The sequence below is a fragment of the Sus scrofa genome, chromosome 9, assembly GCF_000003025.6.
Source record: "Sus scrofa isolate TJ Tabasco breed Duroc chromosome 9, Sscrofa11.1, whole genome shotgun sequence".
Taxonomy (NCBI): domain Eukaryota; kingdom Metazoa; phylum Chordata; class Mammalia; order Artiodactyla; family Suidae; genus Sus; species Sus scrofa.
In genome coordinates, this window is record NC_010451.4 from 26,125,050 (window position 1) to 26,145,912 (window position 20,863).

The window sequence follows — 20,863 nt, forward strand, 5'->3', positions numbered from 1 at the left end:
TTTAAGCTTGAAGTTTATGTTGCATGCCTTTTATTGAAAAATAGAGTTGACCCATAGACACTGAGGGGTTAGGTGTGCCAACTCTCCGTGCATTTGAAAGTCTGCTTATAAATTACACTCGGTCCTCCGTGTCTGATGGTCCACATTTGTGGATTCAGGCAGCCTGGATCATGTAGTACTATGGTACGTATTTATTAGGAAAAATCCCCAAATAAGTGGACATGTGCTGTTCAAATGCACGTTGTTCAAGGGTCAGCTGTAGTTGAATTTTGGTGAATTTATTTAAGTTGAAAAAATTACTGATTTTAACCAGTGACTGTTGTGGTAACTAAGTGTAAAAGTAGAATAATTTACCTGGTATATAATAGATGCTGAGGAGTTCCTGTTGTGGTGCAGTGGAAACGAATTTGACTAAGAACCATGAGGTTGCGGGTTTGATCCCTGGTCTTGCTCAGTGGGTTAAGGATGCGGCGTTGCCATGAGTGGTGGTATAGGTTGCAGACGCTGCTCGGATCCCGCCTTGCTGTGGCTGTGGTGTAGGCTGGCAGCTGTTGCTCTGATTTGAATCCTAGCCTGGGAATCTCCATATGCCACGGGTTCAGCCCTAAAAAGCAAAATAATAATAATAATAATAATAATAAAATTAAAATTTTAAAAATATAATAGCTGCTGAATAAGTTTTTTTTTTTTTTCCTTTTAGTTCCTGTGGCAATGAAAACCCACCAGATTCCTTCAAAAATTCTTTTTAAAAAATTGTTAAATAAGATCCGAAGCCAAAAATCTCTCTGGACAATTAAATCCATGTCTGAGGAGGAAAGTGAAATGATTACAACTGTTAGTGAAACTGAAAGTAAAGCTCTGACAATTGAAACAGGAGCAACTGTGAGCGAAGACGGAACATTATCCTCTGGGCAGGAACAAGGTAGTTCTCTATAATTCTAAGTTCTTTAAAAGCATGCTCATTTCTGAAAAATCAAATAATACAAATCAAAAGAAAGAACATGTTGTAAAGCCCATAATGCTGCTACTTAAATGCAGTAAATGTTAGAAACCTCAGTGAATCTCCTTCCAAGGTGCTTATAGAGTAGTAGAATTATTCATACACACACACACCTATGAATGAATGAAAATATGTATATATTCCAATGAAACTGATGAATCAGAACTAACCAGTTCCCTACTGAGAGACATTTAAGCTGTTTCTAATTTTTCTTGTTATTTCTTGTGTTGCAGTGAACATCCTTTTAGCAAAGTCTTTGTGCACGTCTTTATAATCTTAGGAACAAAGAAAAGGATTCCTTAATCAAAGGATATGAACGTGTTAATAGCATTAGAGTGTATTGTGTGTTTATTTTACATTCACATCAGAGATTTTGTTTCTTTATTTATTTTTTTATTAACTTTTTTTTTCTTTTTATGGCTGCACCTGTGGCATATGGAAGTTCCCAGGCTAGGGGTTGAATTAGCTGCAGCTGCCAACCTGTGCCAAAGCCACAGCAACGCCAGATCTTTAACCCGCTGAGCAAGGCCAGGGATCAAACCTGTGTCCTCCAGGATACTAGTCAGATTCTTAACCGGCTGAGCCACAATAGGAACTCCTATTTGTTAATTTTAAAGAAATGTTTTTGGTCGATAAATAGGCTATTTATTTCTAGGAGTTCCCCAGTGACTCAGTGGGCTAAGGACTTGGCATTGTCATGGCCATGGCTTAGGTTTGATCCCTAGCCTAGGAACTTCCATGTACTGCAGGTGTAGGCAAAAAAAAGGACAAAACAAAAGATATTTCTAGGAGCTCTCGTCATGGCTCAGCAGTTAGTGAACCCAACTACCACCCATGAGGACGCGGGTTCGATCCCTGGCCTCTCATTGGGTTAAGGATCCAGTGTTGCCGTGAGCTGTGGAGTAGGTCCCAGATGCAGCTTGGATCCTGCGTTGCTGTGGCTCTGGCATAGGCTGGCGGCTACAGCTCCAGTTGGACCCCCAGCCTGGAAACCTCCATATGCTTCAGGTGTGGCCCTAAAAAGACAAAACAAACAAATAAACAAAAAAGATAATTCTAAAAGTTAAGAGATCAAACCAGTAGTATTCCTTTGAATTATATACTCACAAATGAGAATTTGATTTTTTTTTTCTTAGTTTTATCTTCTGGATTTTTTTAAAAAATGTAATTGGATTGTATGGAAATGTTTTGCTGTCAGGCTTCTGAAAGAAGTGACTTGTTCGTATTTAAATTTTGGATTTAATCCTAGTATAACAGGACACCTTCTGGAAATATTTTCTTCACTTGATCTCTTGACACCACCTTCTTTCGGTTTTCCTACCTCATTGACTCCTCCTTCATGGTTTTCTTTGCTTCATATTCTCATCTCTACAACCACTAGTTATTGTCCCCAGAACTTGTTTCTCAGATCTTATCTCTTTGTGTTAATACTTCCCAGTTGATCTCTAATGTCTGGACTTTTATATTACCATCCATATACTGATAACTTCCAAGTATGTCTTCTTAGGCTTGGCCTCTTCTTTGAACCCCACTTATCTCTGTTTGACGTCTTGCCTTGTATATCACATCTTAAACTTCTCGAGAACTGAATTCTTTTTTTCTTTATAGGGCCGCACTCACGGCATATGAAAGTTCCCAGGCTAGGGGTTGAATTGGAGCTACAGTGGCCGGCCTCTGCCACAGCCACAGCAATTGAGGCTGAACTGTGTCTGTGACCTACACTACAGCTGACAGTAACTCTAGGTCCCCAACCCACTGAGCAAGGCCAGGGATGGAACCTGCATCCTCATGGATACTAGTCAGATTCATTTCCGCTGCACTGCAATGGGAACTCCTGGAACTGAATTCTTGATATCTCCTCCAACCCTATACCTGCTTTTCCTATAATCGTCAACATTTCAATAAGTGGCAATAAAGTTCTCTTGCTTAAGCCAAAAAGCTTGTCATTCTTGTTCCTTTCTTCTATGTCCTACATCCAAACCATCAGCAAAAATCCTGTTGGTCCTTCCCTCAAAATGTATCCAGAGCACCATCATTTCTCAACCACCTACCATCCTGGTTTAAGTGGTGTTCATTCTCTAGTGTAGATTCTTGCAGTAGCCTTCTAACTGGTCTTCTGTCCACACTTTTGTTCCTTCCTGCCATAGTCTATTTACAGAATCATCCTGTTAAAACACATTAGCTCATGTCATTCCTCTCAGGGGATCCTGTCAACAATTAGTGATTTTCCTCGGTGAAAACCGAAGTGATTACAGTGGCATTAAAGCTTTACACGATCTGTGCACACACCCCTCCCCACTACTCCTCTCACCCTCATTTCTCTGGCTTCATTTTCTACCACGTATTCCTCCCCAACCACTGCGCCATAGGTATCGGCTTTCTCACTGTTCCTCAGACACAGCAAATATAAATCACATGGTCTTTGCAATTGCTGGTCCTTTGTGTGCATGTGGGTGAGCCAGAAAAATTTCTAAGAACGCAAGTGTATCTGAGCATATGACCCAGTGATCCCACTCTTGGGCATATGTCTGGACAAAACTTTCCTTGAAAAAGACACATACACCCGCATGTTCATTGCCGCACTATTCAGTTGCCAAGACATGGAAACAACCTAAATGTCCATTGACAGATGATTGGATTTGGAAGATGTGATACACACACACACACACACACACACACACACACACACAATGGAATACTACTCAGCCATAAAAAAGAATGAAATAATGCCATTTGCAGCAACATGGATGGAACTAGAAACTCTCATCCTGAGTGAAGTAAGTCAGAAAGAGAAAGAAAAACACCATATGATATCACTTATATCGAGAATCTAATATATGGCACAAATGAACCTTTCCACAGAAAAGAAACTCGTGGGCTTGGAGAACAGACTTGTGGTTGCCAAGGGGAAGAGGGAGGGAGTGGGATGGATTGGGAGTTTGGGGTTCATAGATTGAAACTATTGCCTTTGGAATGAATGAGCAATGAGATCCTGCTGTATAACACTGGGAACTATATCTAGTCACTTATGATGGCATGATAATGTGAGAAAAAAGAATGTATACATGTATGTGTAACTGGGTCACCTTGCTGTAGAGTAGAAAATTGACAGAACACTGTAAACCAGTTCTAATGGAAAAAATAAAAATCATTATAAAATTTAAAGAAATAAATAAATATGTCAGGAATATATTTAGGAGTTCCTGACGTGGCTCAGTGATAACAAACCCTGCTAGGATCCATGAGGATGCAGGTTCAGTCCCTGGCCTCGCTCAGTGGGTTAAGAATCTGGCATTGACCTGAGCTGTGGTGTGGGTCACAAACATGGCTTGGCTCCTGCGTTCCTGTGGCTGTGGTGTAGACTGGCCGCTGTAGTTCTGATTCAGTCCCTAGCCTGGGAATTTCTGTATGCCGCAAGTGTGGCCCTAAAAAGCTATTTTCTTTAGCTTCCTTTTTTACACTTTGTGCCTTGCGTATTCTTTTCATGCTTCCCATTGTGTTTGAAACTCTGTCAGCCTACCTTTTAAGTCACTTTTCCTTCATTTTTCCTTTTCGTTTACAATTTTAGTCTTAACATTTATCTTCTTATATTAGGCCTAAGTTTACTGGATAAAGTATGTGGTCTGGAAGGTAGCTGGATCTTAATTACAGAAGACATTCTGGTGGACCAAGATTGAATTGTTAATCCGAATGTAGATTTTTTTATTATGTTGTTCACTTTTAAGTTTGATGGTGGTAATATGTTCATAATATATCTATTACAGTTGTTGAAAGTGACATGCTTACGGTTGACTCTGGACCACTTACTAGTGAAGATAAACCACTTACTTCTAATACAGACTCTGAAAAGGAACAAGGTATTTCTTTTTATCACATCCTCAAATTAAACTTGCTTAACTCTTCAGATATTTTTCCTAATAAAATTAAACGTAAAAAATGAAAAGAGGGCATTACAGTGATATCAAATTCTGAATTATTGAAACTCATTTTTGCTTTGGGGATTCTTTTAGAAGTGAATGAAACTCGGCCTATCACAGCTGTAGCTCAGAGTTCAGTTCTACTTCATCCTCATGAAGAAGCAGCCAGAATTAGAATGGCAGCAAGGCAGAGACAGGTAATTTGAAATGTTTATTTTTAAAGGTTTCTTTCTTCCCTAGGTACTATAGTTTTGTTTGACCAGTGAAATTTGTCTTAACATCTGGCTACTTTTGATACCATTTCTTCTACCTTGTCTGACACATTCATTTTACAGAAAGCACTTTATCTTCAGTTGTAGTGCTCACATGACCCATATTGTGTTCTGCTTTGTATTTTGTACTCTGGTATGTAAATATCTTCCCTATAAAATTTATCAGTTTTTTTAAAGGCAAGACTGTCTTTTTTAAAATTTCATTTGTCCTACATAGTTTCTGGTACAAAGCCTTAGATACAGTAAGTACTCAAAAAATATATGTTGAATAATGAGTGCCTGTCATAATATTAAACATTCAGCTGGACTCCATAATCCCCAAAGTTTTTTGAAAAATAGTATTTCAGGAGAAAAATTTAAAATTTATCTTCCGTAACTAGAATATTGGTTCCTTCTACTTTAATGAAAGATTTTCTTAACACAAGTTACCTTGAAAGAGGCTAAGTATTACTAAGCCAGTCAGTTTATAGTCATAGTTTTATAAAAAGAACAGCTGGCAAGTGACAGTTCTATGAGCGAGTATTTCTTCTCAAATAAATGTTTCCCAATCAGTATTCTAAAGCAGTATTGTCCAATAGAACTTTCCGCAGTACTAGAAATGTTCCATGTCTCTGTCCAGTATGCTAGCTGCTAGCTGCATGGGCTGTTGAATATTGAAATATATTAAATATATTTATAGGAGCTGAATTTTAAATTTTGTTTGTTTTGGATTGATTTAAACTGTAGTAGTTACATGTAGCTAGTAACTACTATGCTAATAGTGTAAACAACTAACTGGTGAAATTCAGTGGCTCCTGTGAGTGAGGGAGAGGAAGGAAGAGGCGACAGGAACTCAGCTGTAGCCGCTTTTGCCTGATTAGGAACAGGTAATGCCATACCGAGACATAGTTTATTTTGAAAACAAGCTCATTCTTCGTTATTGCTAGTGAAAGTGTTCCTCTTAATAAAACTTCACATATATTCCCTTTTCTGTTTATTCAGTAAATGTTTATTATCTGTGTTCTAAGGACGAGTAGACGTCGGGTTTAGCAGGCAACCAGAAAGACTAGTCCCTGCCCTCATGAACCTTGCCGTTACTCTAACATATGTTCTTATTTCTTGGATGGGTGGGGGTATAATCTTAGAGTTGTGACACATACAATTTTATGTGTCTTCCCTCTGCCTTTGTCTTCCCATCTGTTTCATGCCTGACGGTAAAGACAGAGTGTTGTTCACTGTGCTATTATTTGGCTTCTAGATAACTGCACCCTTTTATGAGCATGCCTGAGAAATCAGAGTGTTGTGGGAGGCCTTGATATTTAATTTCTTAAGCATTATTCTTACTGAGAACAATGTACAATGAGAGATGGGAACACAAAATGTGCTACCTCTCTTGAAGTAGTTCTTCAGTGGTGTTCGAGGTTTCCCCGTGCTCCTAAGAAATGGAACAGTCAGTATGTTTGTTCCCCTCCTGCCCCGTTTTACTTCTCTCCCTTCTCCTTTTCCCATCTCTTGCTCCCTTCCTCCCTCTGGCAGGAGCAAGAACAATAAAACACCACCATTTTCTTCTGGATAATTGGTACTCTTGGTGATGAGACCTGTTTCTTTTCATTGTAATGCATGTAAACTTATCTTTTGTTTGAGTTTATTGTTAATAGAGCAATAGTATTTTTGTTACTTAGATAATGGAAATAGAAGAACAGAAGCAAAAGCAGTTGGAATTACTTGAAAAAATTGAACAACAGAAGTTAAGATTAGAAACTGATTGCTTCAGGGCTCAGCTGGAAGAAGAGAAAAGGAAAAAAACTCAACAGCCTGGGGTAGGATACAGAAATCTCATCCCTGCATAGATTGTTGGAGGATAAGGAAATAAGAGCAGCCTTAGCACCCAGAAAAGAAAAATGCATTTCTACTTTGATAATTTAAACAAATATTATGTGTGTGTATAATTTTATATATAAAGTAAGTTTATGCAAACCTAATGACTTTTCTTTCTAGAGGGTACTAATATATGTGGCCATGATTTGTATGCAGTGTGTATGTTGAGCTCTTGGACTTGACACTAAAGAAGGAGAGAGGTAGATTACTTCCTTTCTTAATAACGAAAGTGTCAGTCTTTTTTATAAAACATAAAGCTATATGGAAGTTGGCAATTATAGAACTTTTTGTAAAATACTTTAGTACTCGTTTCTGGATGTGCCATTTATCTTTTCTTAGGTTGGCACTGTTCCAGCATCATGCACCATAAGTTCTGATGAAGATAATCACAGGCAGATGATCCGTAATTATCAACAACAGCTTTTACAGCAAAACAGGTATTAGTCAGGCTGCAATTTATATGTGATGGTGTGTGTGCCTACATTTTCAGGATTTTTTTGTTTGGTTTATGTGGAGATCTCATCGGGATTCCCTTTAGAACTGTGGCCTGGAGATTTCTCATAGAGCAGTGTTAATAACACTGTTCCATTTCTGCCTTGATTGCGGCCACCCCCGATTGCTCTTTGTTGAATTGAATGTATAAACACTGGAGAATATGGGGCATCTTTTTTTTTTTTTTATCAAAAAAGAATAATGTTTCTTTGTTTCGGATAGGATTCACAAACAATCTGTTGAAACAGCCAGGAAACGATTACTCGAATATCAGACTATGTTAAAAGGAAAGTACCCATGTGTATCAGCTGCACCGTGGATACCTGGTTCTGTTACATCAGCACCACCACAGAAAGCTGAACCACCTGCTGTTGCATCAGAGCATGAGGATCAAGCTTGGAGACCCACGTTGAGTCCTAACAAACATCAACCCATGCAACCCGTACAGATCTCCAAATTAGAACCAGATTTTCAGGTTCTAAGACAACACTGCTTTCCACGAAGACAGGCAGAAACAACCGAAACAATCACTTCAGATGTTTTAGCCAAGCAAGCTTTGGAATCACGAGAACAGCCAAAGCAACTCTCACAGACTGAAACACAACAGAGAGACTCCAAACTGGTCCCTGAAGACTCTCATACACTTACAAGGGCTTTCGCCTATGATAAGCCACTGATATTACAGGAGGATAAAGAAAGAGCGGAAATACCTAAGGCAACAACTTTTCAAACTTTAGACTCCCAGCCAGTGTTCTCAGAGAGCAAGGAAAGAACAGCTTCCAAGGTAATTGAACCTTCTTCATTCCTACCACTGGTAGCTGAGCATTCTTTTAGTTCTCTACCTACTAAAGTTGAGTCTGGAAAAATCCAGGAACCCTTTTCAACTGTGAGCAAAAACACAGTTTCTGTAAGCCATTCTGTAATTGGCCAAATGCAAGATAAGTCTTTGCAATGCTTGGAGAATATCACAGCCCAGCAAGGTAAATTGAAAGCTCTCCAAGAACAGTTAGACCTACAGAAGGAAGTTCTTCGGTCAAGACAGGAAGCTCAGGAACAATTGCTTTTGTGCAAACAGAAAGAATTGGAAGGGCAAACTGGCCTCTCTATATTCCTTCCGTTGCTTCCTCTGGATTCGTTTGTTTCACTGCCTTCTACCAAAGCTGAATTAGGGAGATTCCAAGAATCTTCTCCAACCAAGAAAGAGACTGCAGCTTCCTCAGGGCATCCTGTGGTCCCACAACTTCAGGATGGGCTTAATTTTAAATTTCCGCAAGAACGGTTAAATATTCAGACGGACAGCCTTCAGGGGAGGCGGGAAGCCCAGGAAGTGTCATGTGTCCATAAGCAGAGTGAATTAGGTGGAAGAGTATGGGCTGAGCAGACTGAGTCCCCTTCTCCCCCATCTCAGCTAACTCAGCATACCTTTGCTTCACTGCCTTCTGCTGGGACTCAATCTGGAAAAATCCTGGAGCAGTATTCATCTAAGAGTGAGAAGGAATGTCTCTCAGGCCCGTCTGAAATCCCAAAATCTCAGGATGGGTCTTCGAGTTTCCTACAGCAGTTCCTACCTTTACGTGATAGTCTGAAGTTGCTCCAAGAACAGCTGACTGCACAGAGGGATGCTCTTCAGGCCAGGCATGAAGCCCAGGCGGAATTACTTTTCCATCAACAAAGGGATTTGGGAGACACTAAGTCTGCGCAGCTGAGTTCCTCATTCCCACCAATGGTCGCTCACCATTCAGTTGCTTCACAAGCTTCTGCTAGAACTGAGCCTAGAAGAGTTGAGAATTTCTGTTTCTCCGAGGAGAGTGTTATTCCCTCAAGTCATCCAGTAATACCAACATTTCAGACTGAGTCTCCCAGTTTTGCACAGCTGAGCTTGCCACAGAGAGAAAATTTAACAGCACTCCAAGATCAGTCACACATTCAGAGAGTAATACTTGGTGCCAGACAGGAAACTCAGGAATTTGTACACAAAGAAAGTGAATTAGAAAAAAACAGTTTTTCTGAACAGACTGGCCCCTCCATATCTCTGTCACAGGGAACTGAATCTGAAAGGTTCCGGGAATTTATGTCAATCAAGAGTGACCGTGCAGTTCCCTTAAGCCATTGGAAGATCCCAAGATTTCAGGAAAGACATCTGGGATTGTCACAACATATACAACCTCGCCAAGATAATTTGGAAGGATGCCAAGAATGGTTAGACACAGAAGACGAGGCCCATCATTTTAGCCAGAAAACACAAGGGGATGTGTCTTCTGAACACACCGGCCCCTCATTCCTCTCCCAGTTGGGACAGCTTTCCTTGACTTTGTTGCCTTCTGCTGAATCTCTTCCCACCCAGGAGCTTCTCTCAGCAGAGAGTGGAAGTAGAATTCCCTCCAGCCACTTTCAGATCCCACAGTTGCGGGATAGGCTTTTGAAGATATCACAGCTTATCCAGCCTCAACAAGATAACTTGAGGGCACTTCAAGAACAGTTAGCTACCCAGAGGGAAGCCATCATGCAAGCTCGACAGGAAGCTCGGGAGGAACTGCATGTGCATAAACAGAGTGAGTGGAAGGGAAGACTACCCCCAGAGCAGGCCGGCCCCTCTTCCTCCCTGTCCCTGGTCATACAGCATCCTTTTGCTCCATTACCTCTTCACGAAGCTGGAAGAATCCGAGAACCTTGTTCAGCTAAGAGTGATAATACAGTCTCCTCAAGTCATTCTGATAGGCCAAGATTGCTGGATAGGCTTTTAGGTTTACCACAGCCTGTTGAACCTCAGCAAGATCATCCAGCTACGTTTCAACAAGAACACTTGGCTGCACACACAGACTCCCTTCCATGTAGCAAGAAAACCCAGAAAGAGTTGGTTTTGCCCAGACAATATAAATTTGAGGAAGAGTCATCTGAGCCTTTCATCCAACCTCACCATGGTGATTTGAAGGAACTTCAGCAGCAGTTAGATTTACAGACGAAAGCCGCTCAATCTAGACAGGACCTCCGAGAAGAACTGCTTTTGCAAAGACTAAGCAAGTTGGAGAAAAGGGTCTCATCTGAGCAGGCCAGCGCCTCTTCATCCTTATCACAGGTTGCAGTGTCTGTTGCTGACTCTGAAAAAATCCAAAAGGCTTTTCTGACCGGAAGTGACAATACTCTTCCCTCAAGTCACCCTGAGATTCCAGGATCACAGGACAGGCTTTTGAGTTTAGCCCAGGCTAGTCTACCTTGGCAAGATCATGTGTCAGCACAGTTGGGTTTACGGAGGGAAGAGCTGCATGTTAATGAAAAAGCCCAGGAAGAACTGCTTTTAAACAAACAAACAAAGCTGACTGAAGGTGAATCTTCTGAGCACACTGTTCCCTCCTTGTTTCCACCCATGGGAAAAGAGCATTCATTTAGTCCACTACCTTTTGCTGAAGTAAAACCTAAAAACATTTGTGAATTCTATTCAGCAAAGAATGAACATGCAACTTCCTCAAGTGCTTCTATGAGCCCAAGACTTCAAGATAGATTTTTGAGTTTTTCACAACCTACCTTAGCTCAGCAAGATAGTTTGGGACTTCACAAGCAGTTAGAGCTACAAAGAGAAGTTCTGCATAATAGCCAAAAAGCCCAAGAAGAATTGCTTGTACAGAGACAGATAGCATTGCAGCAGCAGATACAGAAACATCAAGAGACTTTGAAGCATTTCTTTAAAGACAGTCAGGTATATATCAAAACTTGAAAAGAATTAAACATTGGTGATAAACCCAGCTGAGCCAAGCTAAATATTTGGTTTAATCCTAGACTGAAATAAGTTCTTAGTTATTGACAATAAGTGGTTTGTTTTGTTTTGGTTTTGGCATTGCCTGCGACATGTGGAAGTTCCTGGGCTAGGGACTGAACTCATGCCATAGCAGCGACTCAGGCCACTGCAGCAACAATACCAGATGCTTAACCTGCAGCACCACAAAGAGAACTCTGAGAATAAGTGGTTTGACCTTAACTGTGCTCGAATTTTCTACCTTAATGTAGAAATTGAAACATAAAAATTGATCTACCTTGCATGGTGTTTATGAGGATAATAATTATTTGAAGCCCAACTAATTTCAATCAGTAGTTTGATACAGCTAACTCAAATGTTATTAAAACTGTAGGCTATCATTTGAAGTTTGTCGTAAAGGGTTTTGAGCTTACCACAAGAAGATTAAATTGTAAATAACTAGTTAGCAAAATTTCCCTCTGGCAAATAGAAGACTTTGTGCTTTCTGTATAGCACTTTGTTGACATTTGTATAGAATCAAAATCAGTACCATCTTTTCAAGTGACAATATTAATACCTGTTCTAAAAGTGGTGTGATTTTAGCCTGATAGATAGCTGGACCTGCTGCTTGTCACTGAATTACTGAGAGGACTCTGGCATGGTCTAGTTTCTGTATATGGAAGACAGTTTATTTTCCAAAATATGAAAGTGTCCATTTATTTTAAAAGGCTATTTACTAAATTTACGTTAGCCTAGAGAGAATTCCACAAATCCTTTGATGGTCAGGAGAGAGAAGCTGGAGTTGAGTTCACAAGGAACTTGAGTTCTGGGGATTTACTGGTCATTTTAAGGAAAAATAATGGGGAAAGAAAAGCCAAGTGGGATACCGAAGTATAATCTCTTGTTGAAAAGTGGAGTGGAGGCTAAGTTTTTAGGTCCAAGGCTCTGATTGGTTGTACTTTTCAGTGGAATTATTACCCTTTCATTATTAGAAGCCTCATGTTTAATCCAGAGATAAGGTTGTAATAATGTGGTTGAAAGACCTCTTTATTTGGTTGAGGTTCTTTTTTTTGTCTTTTTGCCTTTGCTAGGGTTGCTTCCCGCAGCATATGGAGCTTCCCAGGCTAGGGGTTGAATCGGAGCTGTAGTCACCAGCCTACGCCAGAGCCACAGCAACGCGGGATCCGAGCCATGTCTGCAACCTACACCACAGCTCACAGCAATGCTGGATCCTTAACCCACTGAGCAAGGCCAGGGATCGAACCCGCAACCTCATGGTTCCTAGTCGGATTCGTTAACCGCTGAGCCACGACGGGAACTTCTGGTTGAGGTTCTAATATAAGAAGGGGGATATGAATCTAATGACACCTTCATTTGACCCTTCATCCTGTGTTTTCCCTGCCCATATCTGTCTACTTTTTCAGACAAGTAAGCCCACAGTTGAAAATGATTTCGAAAGCCAAAAACACAGAGAATGTTTTCCTCATCTCCAAGATCTAGCAAAAGATATTCAGGAAAACATTGATCCTACAGTTAGGAGCCCCTGTGATAATCAGCTCCTTTCAGAAGATAGTAATGCCAAGCAAAGTGGTAAGACAGTTGCATTTTATTGTTATTGTCCTGGTTATCCTTTTTTTTTTTCTTTTCCTCTCTCTCTAGTGCTGCACTCACAGCATGTGGAAGTTCCCAGGCTAGGGGTTGAATCAAAGCTGCAGCTGCTGGTCTCCGCCACAGCCACAGCAACCAGGATTTAAGCCACACACAGCTCACAGCAATGCCAGATCCTCAACCCACTGAGTGGGGCCAGGGATTGAACCTGCATCCTCATGGTTCCTAGTCGGGTTTGCTAACCACTGAGCCATGACAGGAACTCCTGTACTGGTATCCTGATGGTGATTCTTTGCTTTCACTTCCTGCAGCTTGCCAGTTAAAGAAAAGTTTGTTGTATGTTTATCGTGCCTAACTTTATCATTGACTTGATAGGTGAGCATCTGGACAGAGAACTGGGTAGGAGATCCTCAAAGCCACCTGTGGCGAAAGTTAAATGCGGATTGGACTTGAACCAACATGAACTTAGTGCCATACAAGAGGTAGAATCACCAGCAAGTGGCAGAATTTCTATACTAGGTAAACAGATGATTTGATAAAACATGATATATTTTTCTTTTTTTGTCTTTTTAGGGCTGCACCCATGGCATATGGAGGTTCCCAGGCTAAACAGAGGTCAAATTGGAGCTGTAGCCGCCAGCCTACACCACAGCTAACAGCAATGCCAGATCCTTAACCCATTGAAAAATGCCAGGGATCGAACCTGTGTCCTCATGGCTGCTAGTCAGATTCATCTCTGCTAAGACGTGATGGGAACTCGTAAAACATGATTTTTTAAGTTTGCCAGTTTTCTAAATTTTTTTTTTCAGGATACTAATTTTGTTGTTGTTGTTGAAGAAACTCAGACTGATTACTCATGAAAGGGAAAAAAATGGTTTACATAAACTATTCACATATAGACTTAAACGTGTCATTAGGTAACTAGTTTATCTTACATATGGGGAAGTGCAATTTACTGTAGACAAAAACCCGTTGCTAGTCCATATTCTGACATTCTTGCTTTCCTCTTCTTCCTTTCTAAATAGTTTCTTTAGGATATAACTGTTTTTTCCTCTTTTCCCTTGCTGTTCTTCCACTGCTCTTTTCCTGTATCTTTCACGGGATAATTATGATGCTTAAAATCTTGGCTTCAAGGACAATTAGAAGAGGTAAATTTCTTCATTGTATTTCTTCCCAGATCCAGTTATCTAGAAAAAATCCTCCCTGCGAGCCATAATAAATAGCCTTATTTTAATTTTATAATTATTTTTAGGTTTCAGACTCAACCAAGTAATTTTCTTGACCCACTTTATCAAAGCAAATCCTTTTTTAAGGGGGGAAATTAGCTTCGTCAATGGAAAGGTACATTGAAGTGTAATGTTAATGTTAGCTATTTTGGTCTTAAAACCATCAAATATTATACTTTTGTTTTTAGCTGAAAGAATTTAAGAAGGTAGAGATTCAGAATAACAAGAATCATTCCTCTTTCTGCTTTCTTCTCATGTCTTAGGGAAATGATAAAGTAGTGACTTTATGACTAGGCTTTTGGATGCTTGACTATTTGGCAAACCACAGTGTTTAGTAATTGATTGGTGCTTTTCCCTAATTCAGAGTGAGTATTGGGAAATTCTCACCATGGATTCCTGTAATTTAATGTGTCTTGTTTGGGATTGCATAGACATTGGCTTGTCTAAAAGGGGAAGCTGTGTATTCCCTCATCTCCACCTCCTTATTCTTTAGCCTTTTTTCAGTGGTAAGTACCCAGCCGTAAGTCTTGACACTTTCCTGTTTTTACCTCTCTGACACCCCACATATTACCAGTTCTTCTCACTTCTACTTGGTCAACTCTGGCCACTTGTTTTCATTCCTCCTATCACTTTTAATTAGGGCTGTCATTTCTTTCTTTTCTTTTTTTTTTAATAATTTTTATTTTTTCCATTAGAACTGGTTTACAGTGTTCTGTCAATTTTCTGCTCTACAGCAAGGTGACCCAGTTACACATACATGTATGCCTTCTTTTTTCTCACATTATCATGCGCCATCATAAGTGACTAGATATGGTTCCCAGTGCTGTACAACAGGATCTCATTGCTTATCCATTCCAAAGGCAATAGTTTGCATCTGTGAACCCCAAACTCTCAATCCATCCCACTCCCTCCCCACCCCCTTGGCAACCACAAGTCTGTTCTCCATGTCCATGAGTTTCTTTTCTGTGGAAAGGTTCATTTGTGCCCTATATTAGATTCCAGGTATAAGTGATATCATATGGTATTTGTGTTTCTTTTTCTGACTTACTTCACTTAGTATGAGAGTCTCTAGTTCCATCCATGTTGCTGCAAATGGCATTAGTTTGTTCTTTTTTATGGCTGAGTAGTATTCCATTGTGTATATATACATCTTCCTAATCCAGTCATCTCTCGAGGAACATTTAGGTTGTTTCCATGTCTTGGCGATAGTGAATTGTACTGTAATGAACAGCATTTTCTGGTGTCAGGAAATAGGGCTGTCATTTCTTTCTTGAAGACTTCTACAACTCCCTGTATCTCCCTATTCCTTAGTCTGACTTTACTCTCATCCATTTTCCCATGGTGTAGTCAGACTAATTTCTCTCTCTTGCTCCCTGTTTAAAACTCTTTAGTGGTTTCCCTCTGACTCAAGGAATAAGTCTAAAATCAGTTTAAGTCCCTGGCTTCACCCACCAGGCCCTTTGTGATCTTGCTTCCTCCTTTTGGGGTGAGGTAAGTGCTGCTTGTGTGGCGTAAACTTTGCCTGAACTGTCATGTATCCTCTCATGGGGGTTTTGGGAGCTTTCATCATAGCCTTTATAATACTTTTTGGGTAATACCTTTAACCAAAATATTATAGGCAAATAGTGCTAAAGGGATACAACATGAAGCATTTCTTCCTGCCCTTTTACACCCCTACCCCTTGATTGGCCTCACCAGACTCTGTTACTTTTCAAGTTGTTTCTCCTTCTAGTTACCTCTATAGTTGGCAATGTAGCGAAAATGAAACCAAATACTGACACTGATAAAATAATTTGAAATCACGCCATTTTTCTCTGTTTCTAATTTAGTTGGAAATTAGATGACTGGTGTCATGCATTCTTAACAGGTATTTCTGTCCTCAAAATGGGCAAAAATTGGTTCTTGAGGAGATAAAAAATTCTTATTCTTTATGTACCAGAGAATAAGTGTACCTTAAAAGGTACACAGTATATCTATACTTATTAAATATCATGGAGTTAGGAGACAATTAGAAAACAGGCCTAAAAAAGGCTCCTTAGGTGGGTGAAGATAATGTTGAGAAACACTGGTATATATTGTTCTAATTTTCTTTTCTTCTTTGTAGTTAATTTCTTTTTATTTTGGTTTTACTTTGTAGGAGAATTTTCTCAACTTTTTCTTCTAACTTTTCTTAGGAATTTATATTTTGGCTCTTAAAATGTAGTTTCTAAATGCTTGCTCTCTACTGATTTTTTCTTTCCCCCAGAGCTTTATGTCATGGATGCAAAATACTACTTAAATTGAAATGTTTTTGTTTGGGTTCCTGTATGTTTTTTTTTTTTTTTTTTTTTTTCTGTCTGAAGTTTTAGTGGTTTTTCTCTAATATCTTGCATATTTGAGCGGAACACCAAAAAGCTAATTGGAAATCCTACAGGTTTATTTATTTCTGGCCTTCATTGGAAAAGGTGGCTTTTTCATTGAGGTCCCTCAACTTAGTATCTGTGGGTTTTTTTCCCTGAACAATTTACAATTTAATTTCTTTCTTTTTTTTTGGTCTTTTTTGCTATTTCTTGGGCCGCTGCCATGGCATATGGAGGGTTCCAGGCTAGGGGTCAAATTGGAGCTGTAGCCACCAGCCTACACCAGAGCCACAGCAAAGTGGGATCCGAGCCATGTCTGCAACCTACACCACAGCTCACGGCAACGCCGGATCGTTAACCCACTGAGCAAGGGCAGGGACCGAACCTGCAACCTCATGGTTCCTAGTCGGATTCGTTAACCACTGCGCCACAGTGGGAATTCCCAACAATTTAATTTCTTAAAAGAAAGATCCTCCAAGCTTTATACAAGCCTGACCATTGCTGGAGCCAGACCTGGGGGATCTGAGTTGAGTGTGCAGACTTTCTTGTAAAACCCCTACTTTTCTTTTGGCATTCTTTTTCTTCCTTCCACCCTTGCTCCTTTCATTGCCTGATCTCCCTAAATTCCAAGTGTATTAGGTTCATGTAGTTGTGGCCAAGGTTAAGAGAGGGAACTAGAAATCTATTGGGGATTCTCCACAGAGGTTCGAATCCTATCAACTATGCCACCTTTCCCCTTGGAAAGGGAATCCTTTGACACTTTACCAGTTCAAGAGTCTGCTATGAATTTGATTGCAGAGTATATGGGATTTTCTGCAGACGATGGACCTTTAGTCTTCCCTGGGGATGATGTTGAGAGAAGGGATCTTAGGTGATGGGAGGGTTTTGTTCCAAGTACATATTTTTAAACCTTCTCCCTGGTTTCGGTTCCCTGATGGTAATACCTGGTGCCTTTAATTTCCAGGTTTTTCTAGGGTTCTGCACAGTAAATTAGCTTCTCTACTTTGGGCTGTTCCCACTCCTTTGTTTATTTGTTTTTCTTTTTGTGTCAAAGTGTGACATTCAGGGAAGTGCACAAATCCTAAGTGTTTATTGCAGTGATTATTACTTTGGTGGTCACCCAGAGGTAAACCCCATCAAGGTCAGGAACCAGAATGTTCGAGAACTCCATACACTCTTCCCTTAGACCCTCCCAATAGCTTCTCCTCCTCTTCTCTCCAGAGTAAACCCCTGTCTTGATCTCTTGTACCACAGATTAACTGTGGCCTTTTTTTTTTTTTTCCTAAGTTCTTCCCACCCAGAGATCGCCATTATTTATTTATTTTTGGCTGATGCCCACAGCATGCGGAAGTTCCCGGGCCAGGAATTGAACCAGACCCACAGCAGTGACAATATGGGATCACTAACTACTAGGTAGCTGTGGCTGTCTTTGAACTTTATATTAAGAGTACATGTTACACTTTTTAATACTTAATGGTTGGTAAATTCTCCAGGCATTTTTCTTGTGATTAGTCAGTACTGAAGCATTTTCTGGTATCAGAAAATAGGGGTATCATTAAAAATTTAGTAAAATAATTTAACGGCAAGTGAAATTTAAGCAGTTACTATTTTCTTGCTGCATAGATCAGATCTTTAAGAATTTAGATTTTTACCCATAGTCTAAATCGCCATTTTAGTTTTAACTGGAAACAGTGGAAATCCAGCGAGCCATTTTTTTTTCCTTCCCAGGTAAACCAGAATTTCATCAAGACAGAGACCCCCTGAGGGTCTCAATAAGCCGAGAACAGAGTTTTCTTGGGGGCCCCCTGGACCATGGTCCATTTGGTCATCTTCACCCAGTTGCCCAGGAGAACATCTGTGGTGATGACTCTGATAAAGCAGGTGAGAAAAAAACTGAAAGCAGAGGTGCAACACACAAGGATATGTGGACAAAAGATATTGTAGTGTTATTTGTAATGAAAATGGTATATAACTTTAGCGAAACGATTTAGTTTGGTGAAGGTGTTAAAGGGGGGAGAAAAGTCTGTGTTCGTGCATTTGAAAACCCTCTGAGAAGCACCAGTGTTGGTACAGTTAGTTTAACCTTTGTTGGAGATGGGGTTTCACTTTCTATGTCATATGTTCACATACTGTAAAGCTTTATTCCCGCAAGAAGCATGTATCATTTCTGTATGCAAAAAGTTGAATGAGGAGTTCCCGTCGTGGCGCAGCGGAAACGAATCCAACTAAGAACCATGAGGTTGCGGGTTCGATCCCTGGCCTCGATCAGTGGGTTAAGGATTCGGTGTTGCTGTGAGCTGTGGTGTAGGTCACAGACTTGGCTTGGATCTGGTGTTGCTGTGGCCGTGGTGTAGGCCAGCAGCTGTAGCTCCGATTCGACCCCTAGCCTGGGAACCTCCATACACCACGGGTGTGGTCCTATAAAGACAAAAGACGGAAAAAAAGAAAAAAAGGTTGAATGAGGGGAGTAAAGTTTATTTAGAAAATAAGTAATTTCTCTTAAATTGTTTCACCAAATACATGGCAGTATGTGAGGGTAGAGATTTTTACAGCTGGCAATCTCTACAAATTTTTTAAGTCTGTTTGTAACAAATCTTTTAAAAATTCTGTCTGTGGCATTCTAAATGAGCTGCTTTATGTTTACTTCTAAATATTTGGAAAGTACTGAGCAATAAGTTACAAGGGAAAAACTAAATGACATTGTTCTGCCACCCAAAGATAACTCATGTTAATTTACTCGCTTTTGAATTTGTGCATATTTATAGCTACCTGTTTTATGTGTACAATATTGACCCTATAAGTATAGTTCCAATATTGCTTCATTAGTTCTGTAGTCTGTTAAGTAGTTTTCTTTCTTACCAAATTTCTTTTTGTTTTAGGTGTCACTAATATAGTTGGATAATTTTTATCTTAGTTATATCTAGAGTTTAATAGAATGAGAGATGAAAGACCTGTTCTCTTGAGGGTTTATAGAAAAGTTGACCTCTTTTTTTTTTTTTTTTTTTAATTTAGCCACACCTGCAGCACGCAGAAATTTTCAGGCCAGGGATTGAACCCATGCCACAGCAGTAACAACACCAGATCCTTAACCGATTAGGCTACCAGGGAACCCCTGTGTTCTGTGAAAGTGTTAATGTTTACCAGGAGAACACCAAGGCCTGGCTGATGGTGCCACGTCTGATCCTGGCTCTCGGTGGCTTCTCGTTTCTTTCTCATAATCGTCCCAGGGTCGTATTGTTTCTATCTTAGAAGGGAGGATCTTAGTTTTGTTCCTCGCTATTCCTTCCCTATCACTTTATTCAGGTCCTCATCACCTCAGGAGCTTTTTAGGTGAAGTCACTGGTTTCTAGCTCTGTACCCTGTTTTTATAGCAAAGCAGGAAATGGTGCTTTGCTTCTGAAGGAGAGCAGAATAGGTTGCCTTCCTGCATAGCAGTTTGGGAAGATTATCTGTTTAAGGCATTGCTTTCCTGATGTTACTTCCCCTCTTTAGGAACCTTGTAATTGTCTCTGTTACTAGTTACCATTTCAAAACCAGCAGTACTTCACTTCCAGCTACTTTCAGGGACCTATGCATTGTATTTTTCAACATCTCAAATAACTGACCATACTTCTCATTTTTATTTTTCAATTCTTATCACTACCCAAATGCTACCCTGTTCACCCTTCTCTTGGGGAATCTTCTTGGGTTTGTTATAGATAACAGTTATAGAATTGTGATTATGAAAAGAAAAAACCCTTTCATCTCCCAACTAGCTTTTGAAATGAACTGCTTCAGAAGAAGTAACAACTCACTGTAAAATTTCACTTATTTTCTTCAGTTAAAATTTTAGTGTGTAAAGAAGCAACCAAATAACAATTTAATGGGAGTTCCCATTGTGGCTCAGCAGAAACAAATCTGACTAGTATCCATGAGGATGTAGGTTCAATCCCTGGCCTTGCTCAGTGGGTTAAGGATCCAGCATTGCCGTGAGCTGTGGTGTAGGTTACAGACATGGCTTGATCCTGCATTTCGGAGGCTGTGGTGTAGTCCAGCAGCTGTAGCTCCAATTTGACCCCTAGCCTGGGAACCTCCATATACCGCAGGTGCGGCCCTAAAAAAAAAAAAATTTAATGGTTAAATCAGTAATGTCAAAATAATGAATTTTTAACTGACCTAGAGTAGGAAAGAATAAAAAATTATATTTAAATATAATATTTGGTTTTACTGTTTCTACGTTATTATCCATAACATAGATATCATGGAGACACAACATGTCTCCAACACACATACAGATACGTGTGTGTTGTCCTGGGTTACATTTTAGAAAACATTTCTTAAACATTTAATATACTTTAAAAATTTTTTATTGAAGTGTGGTTGATTTAATTGTGTTAATTTAATTTGTTTATTTCTATTGGACAGCAATTTGTTGTGTTGATT

At 39.9% G+C, this 20,863-nt stretch overlaps 1 protein-coding gene across 1 annotated transcript in view; it reads left to right on the forward strand.

Annotated features, from left to right (window-relative positions):
- CEP295 (centrosomal protein 295) overlaps positions 1-20,863 on the forward strand; it is a 51,801-nt gene that overhangs the window by 21,783 nt on the left and 9,155 nt on the right. Inside the window, 9 exon segments of the mRNA XM_021062639.1 lie at positions 701-922; positions 4,765-4,857; positions 5,011-5,114; positions 6,851-6,988; positions 7,386-7,483; positions 7,761-11,232; positions 12,693-12,858; positions 13,252-13,395; positions 18,170-18,322. Coding sequence (XP_020918298.1) covers positions 701-922; positions 4,765-4,857; positions 5,011-5,114; positions 6,851-6,988; positions 7,386-7,483; positions 7,761-11,232; positions 12,693-12,858; positions 13,252-13,395; positions 18,170-18,322 — 4,590 coding nt within the window.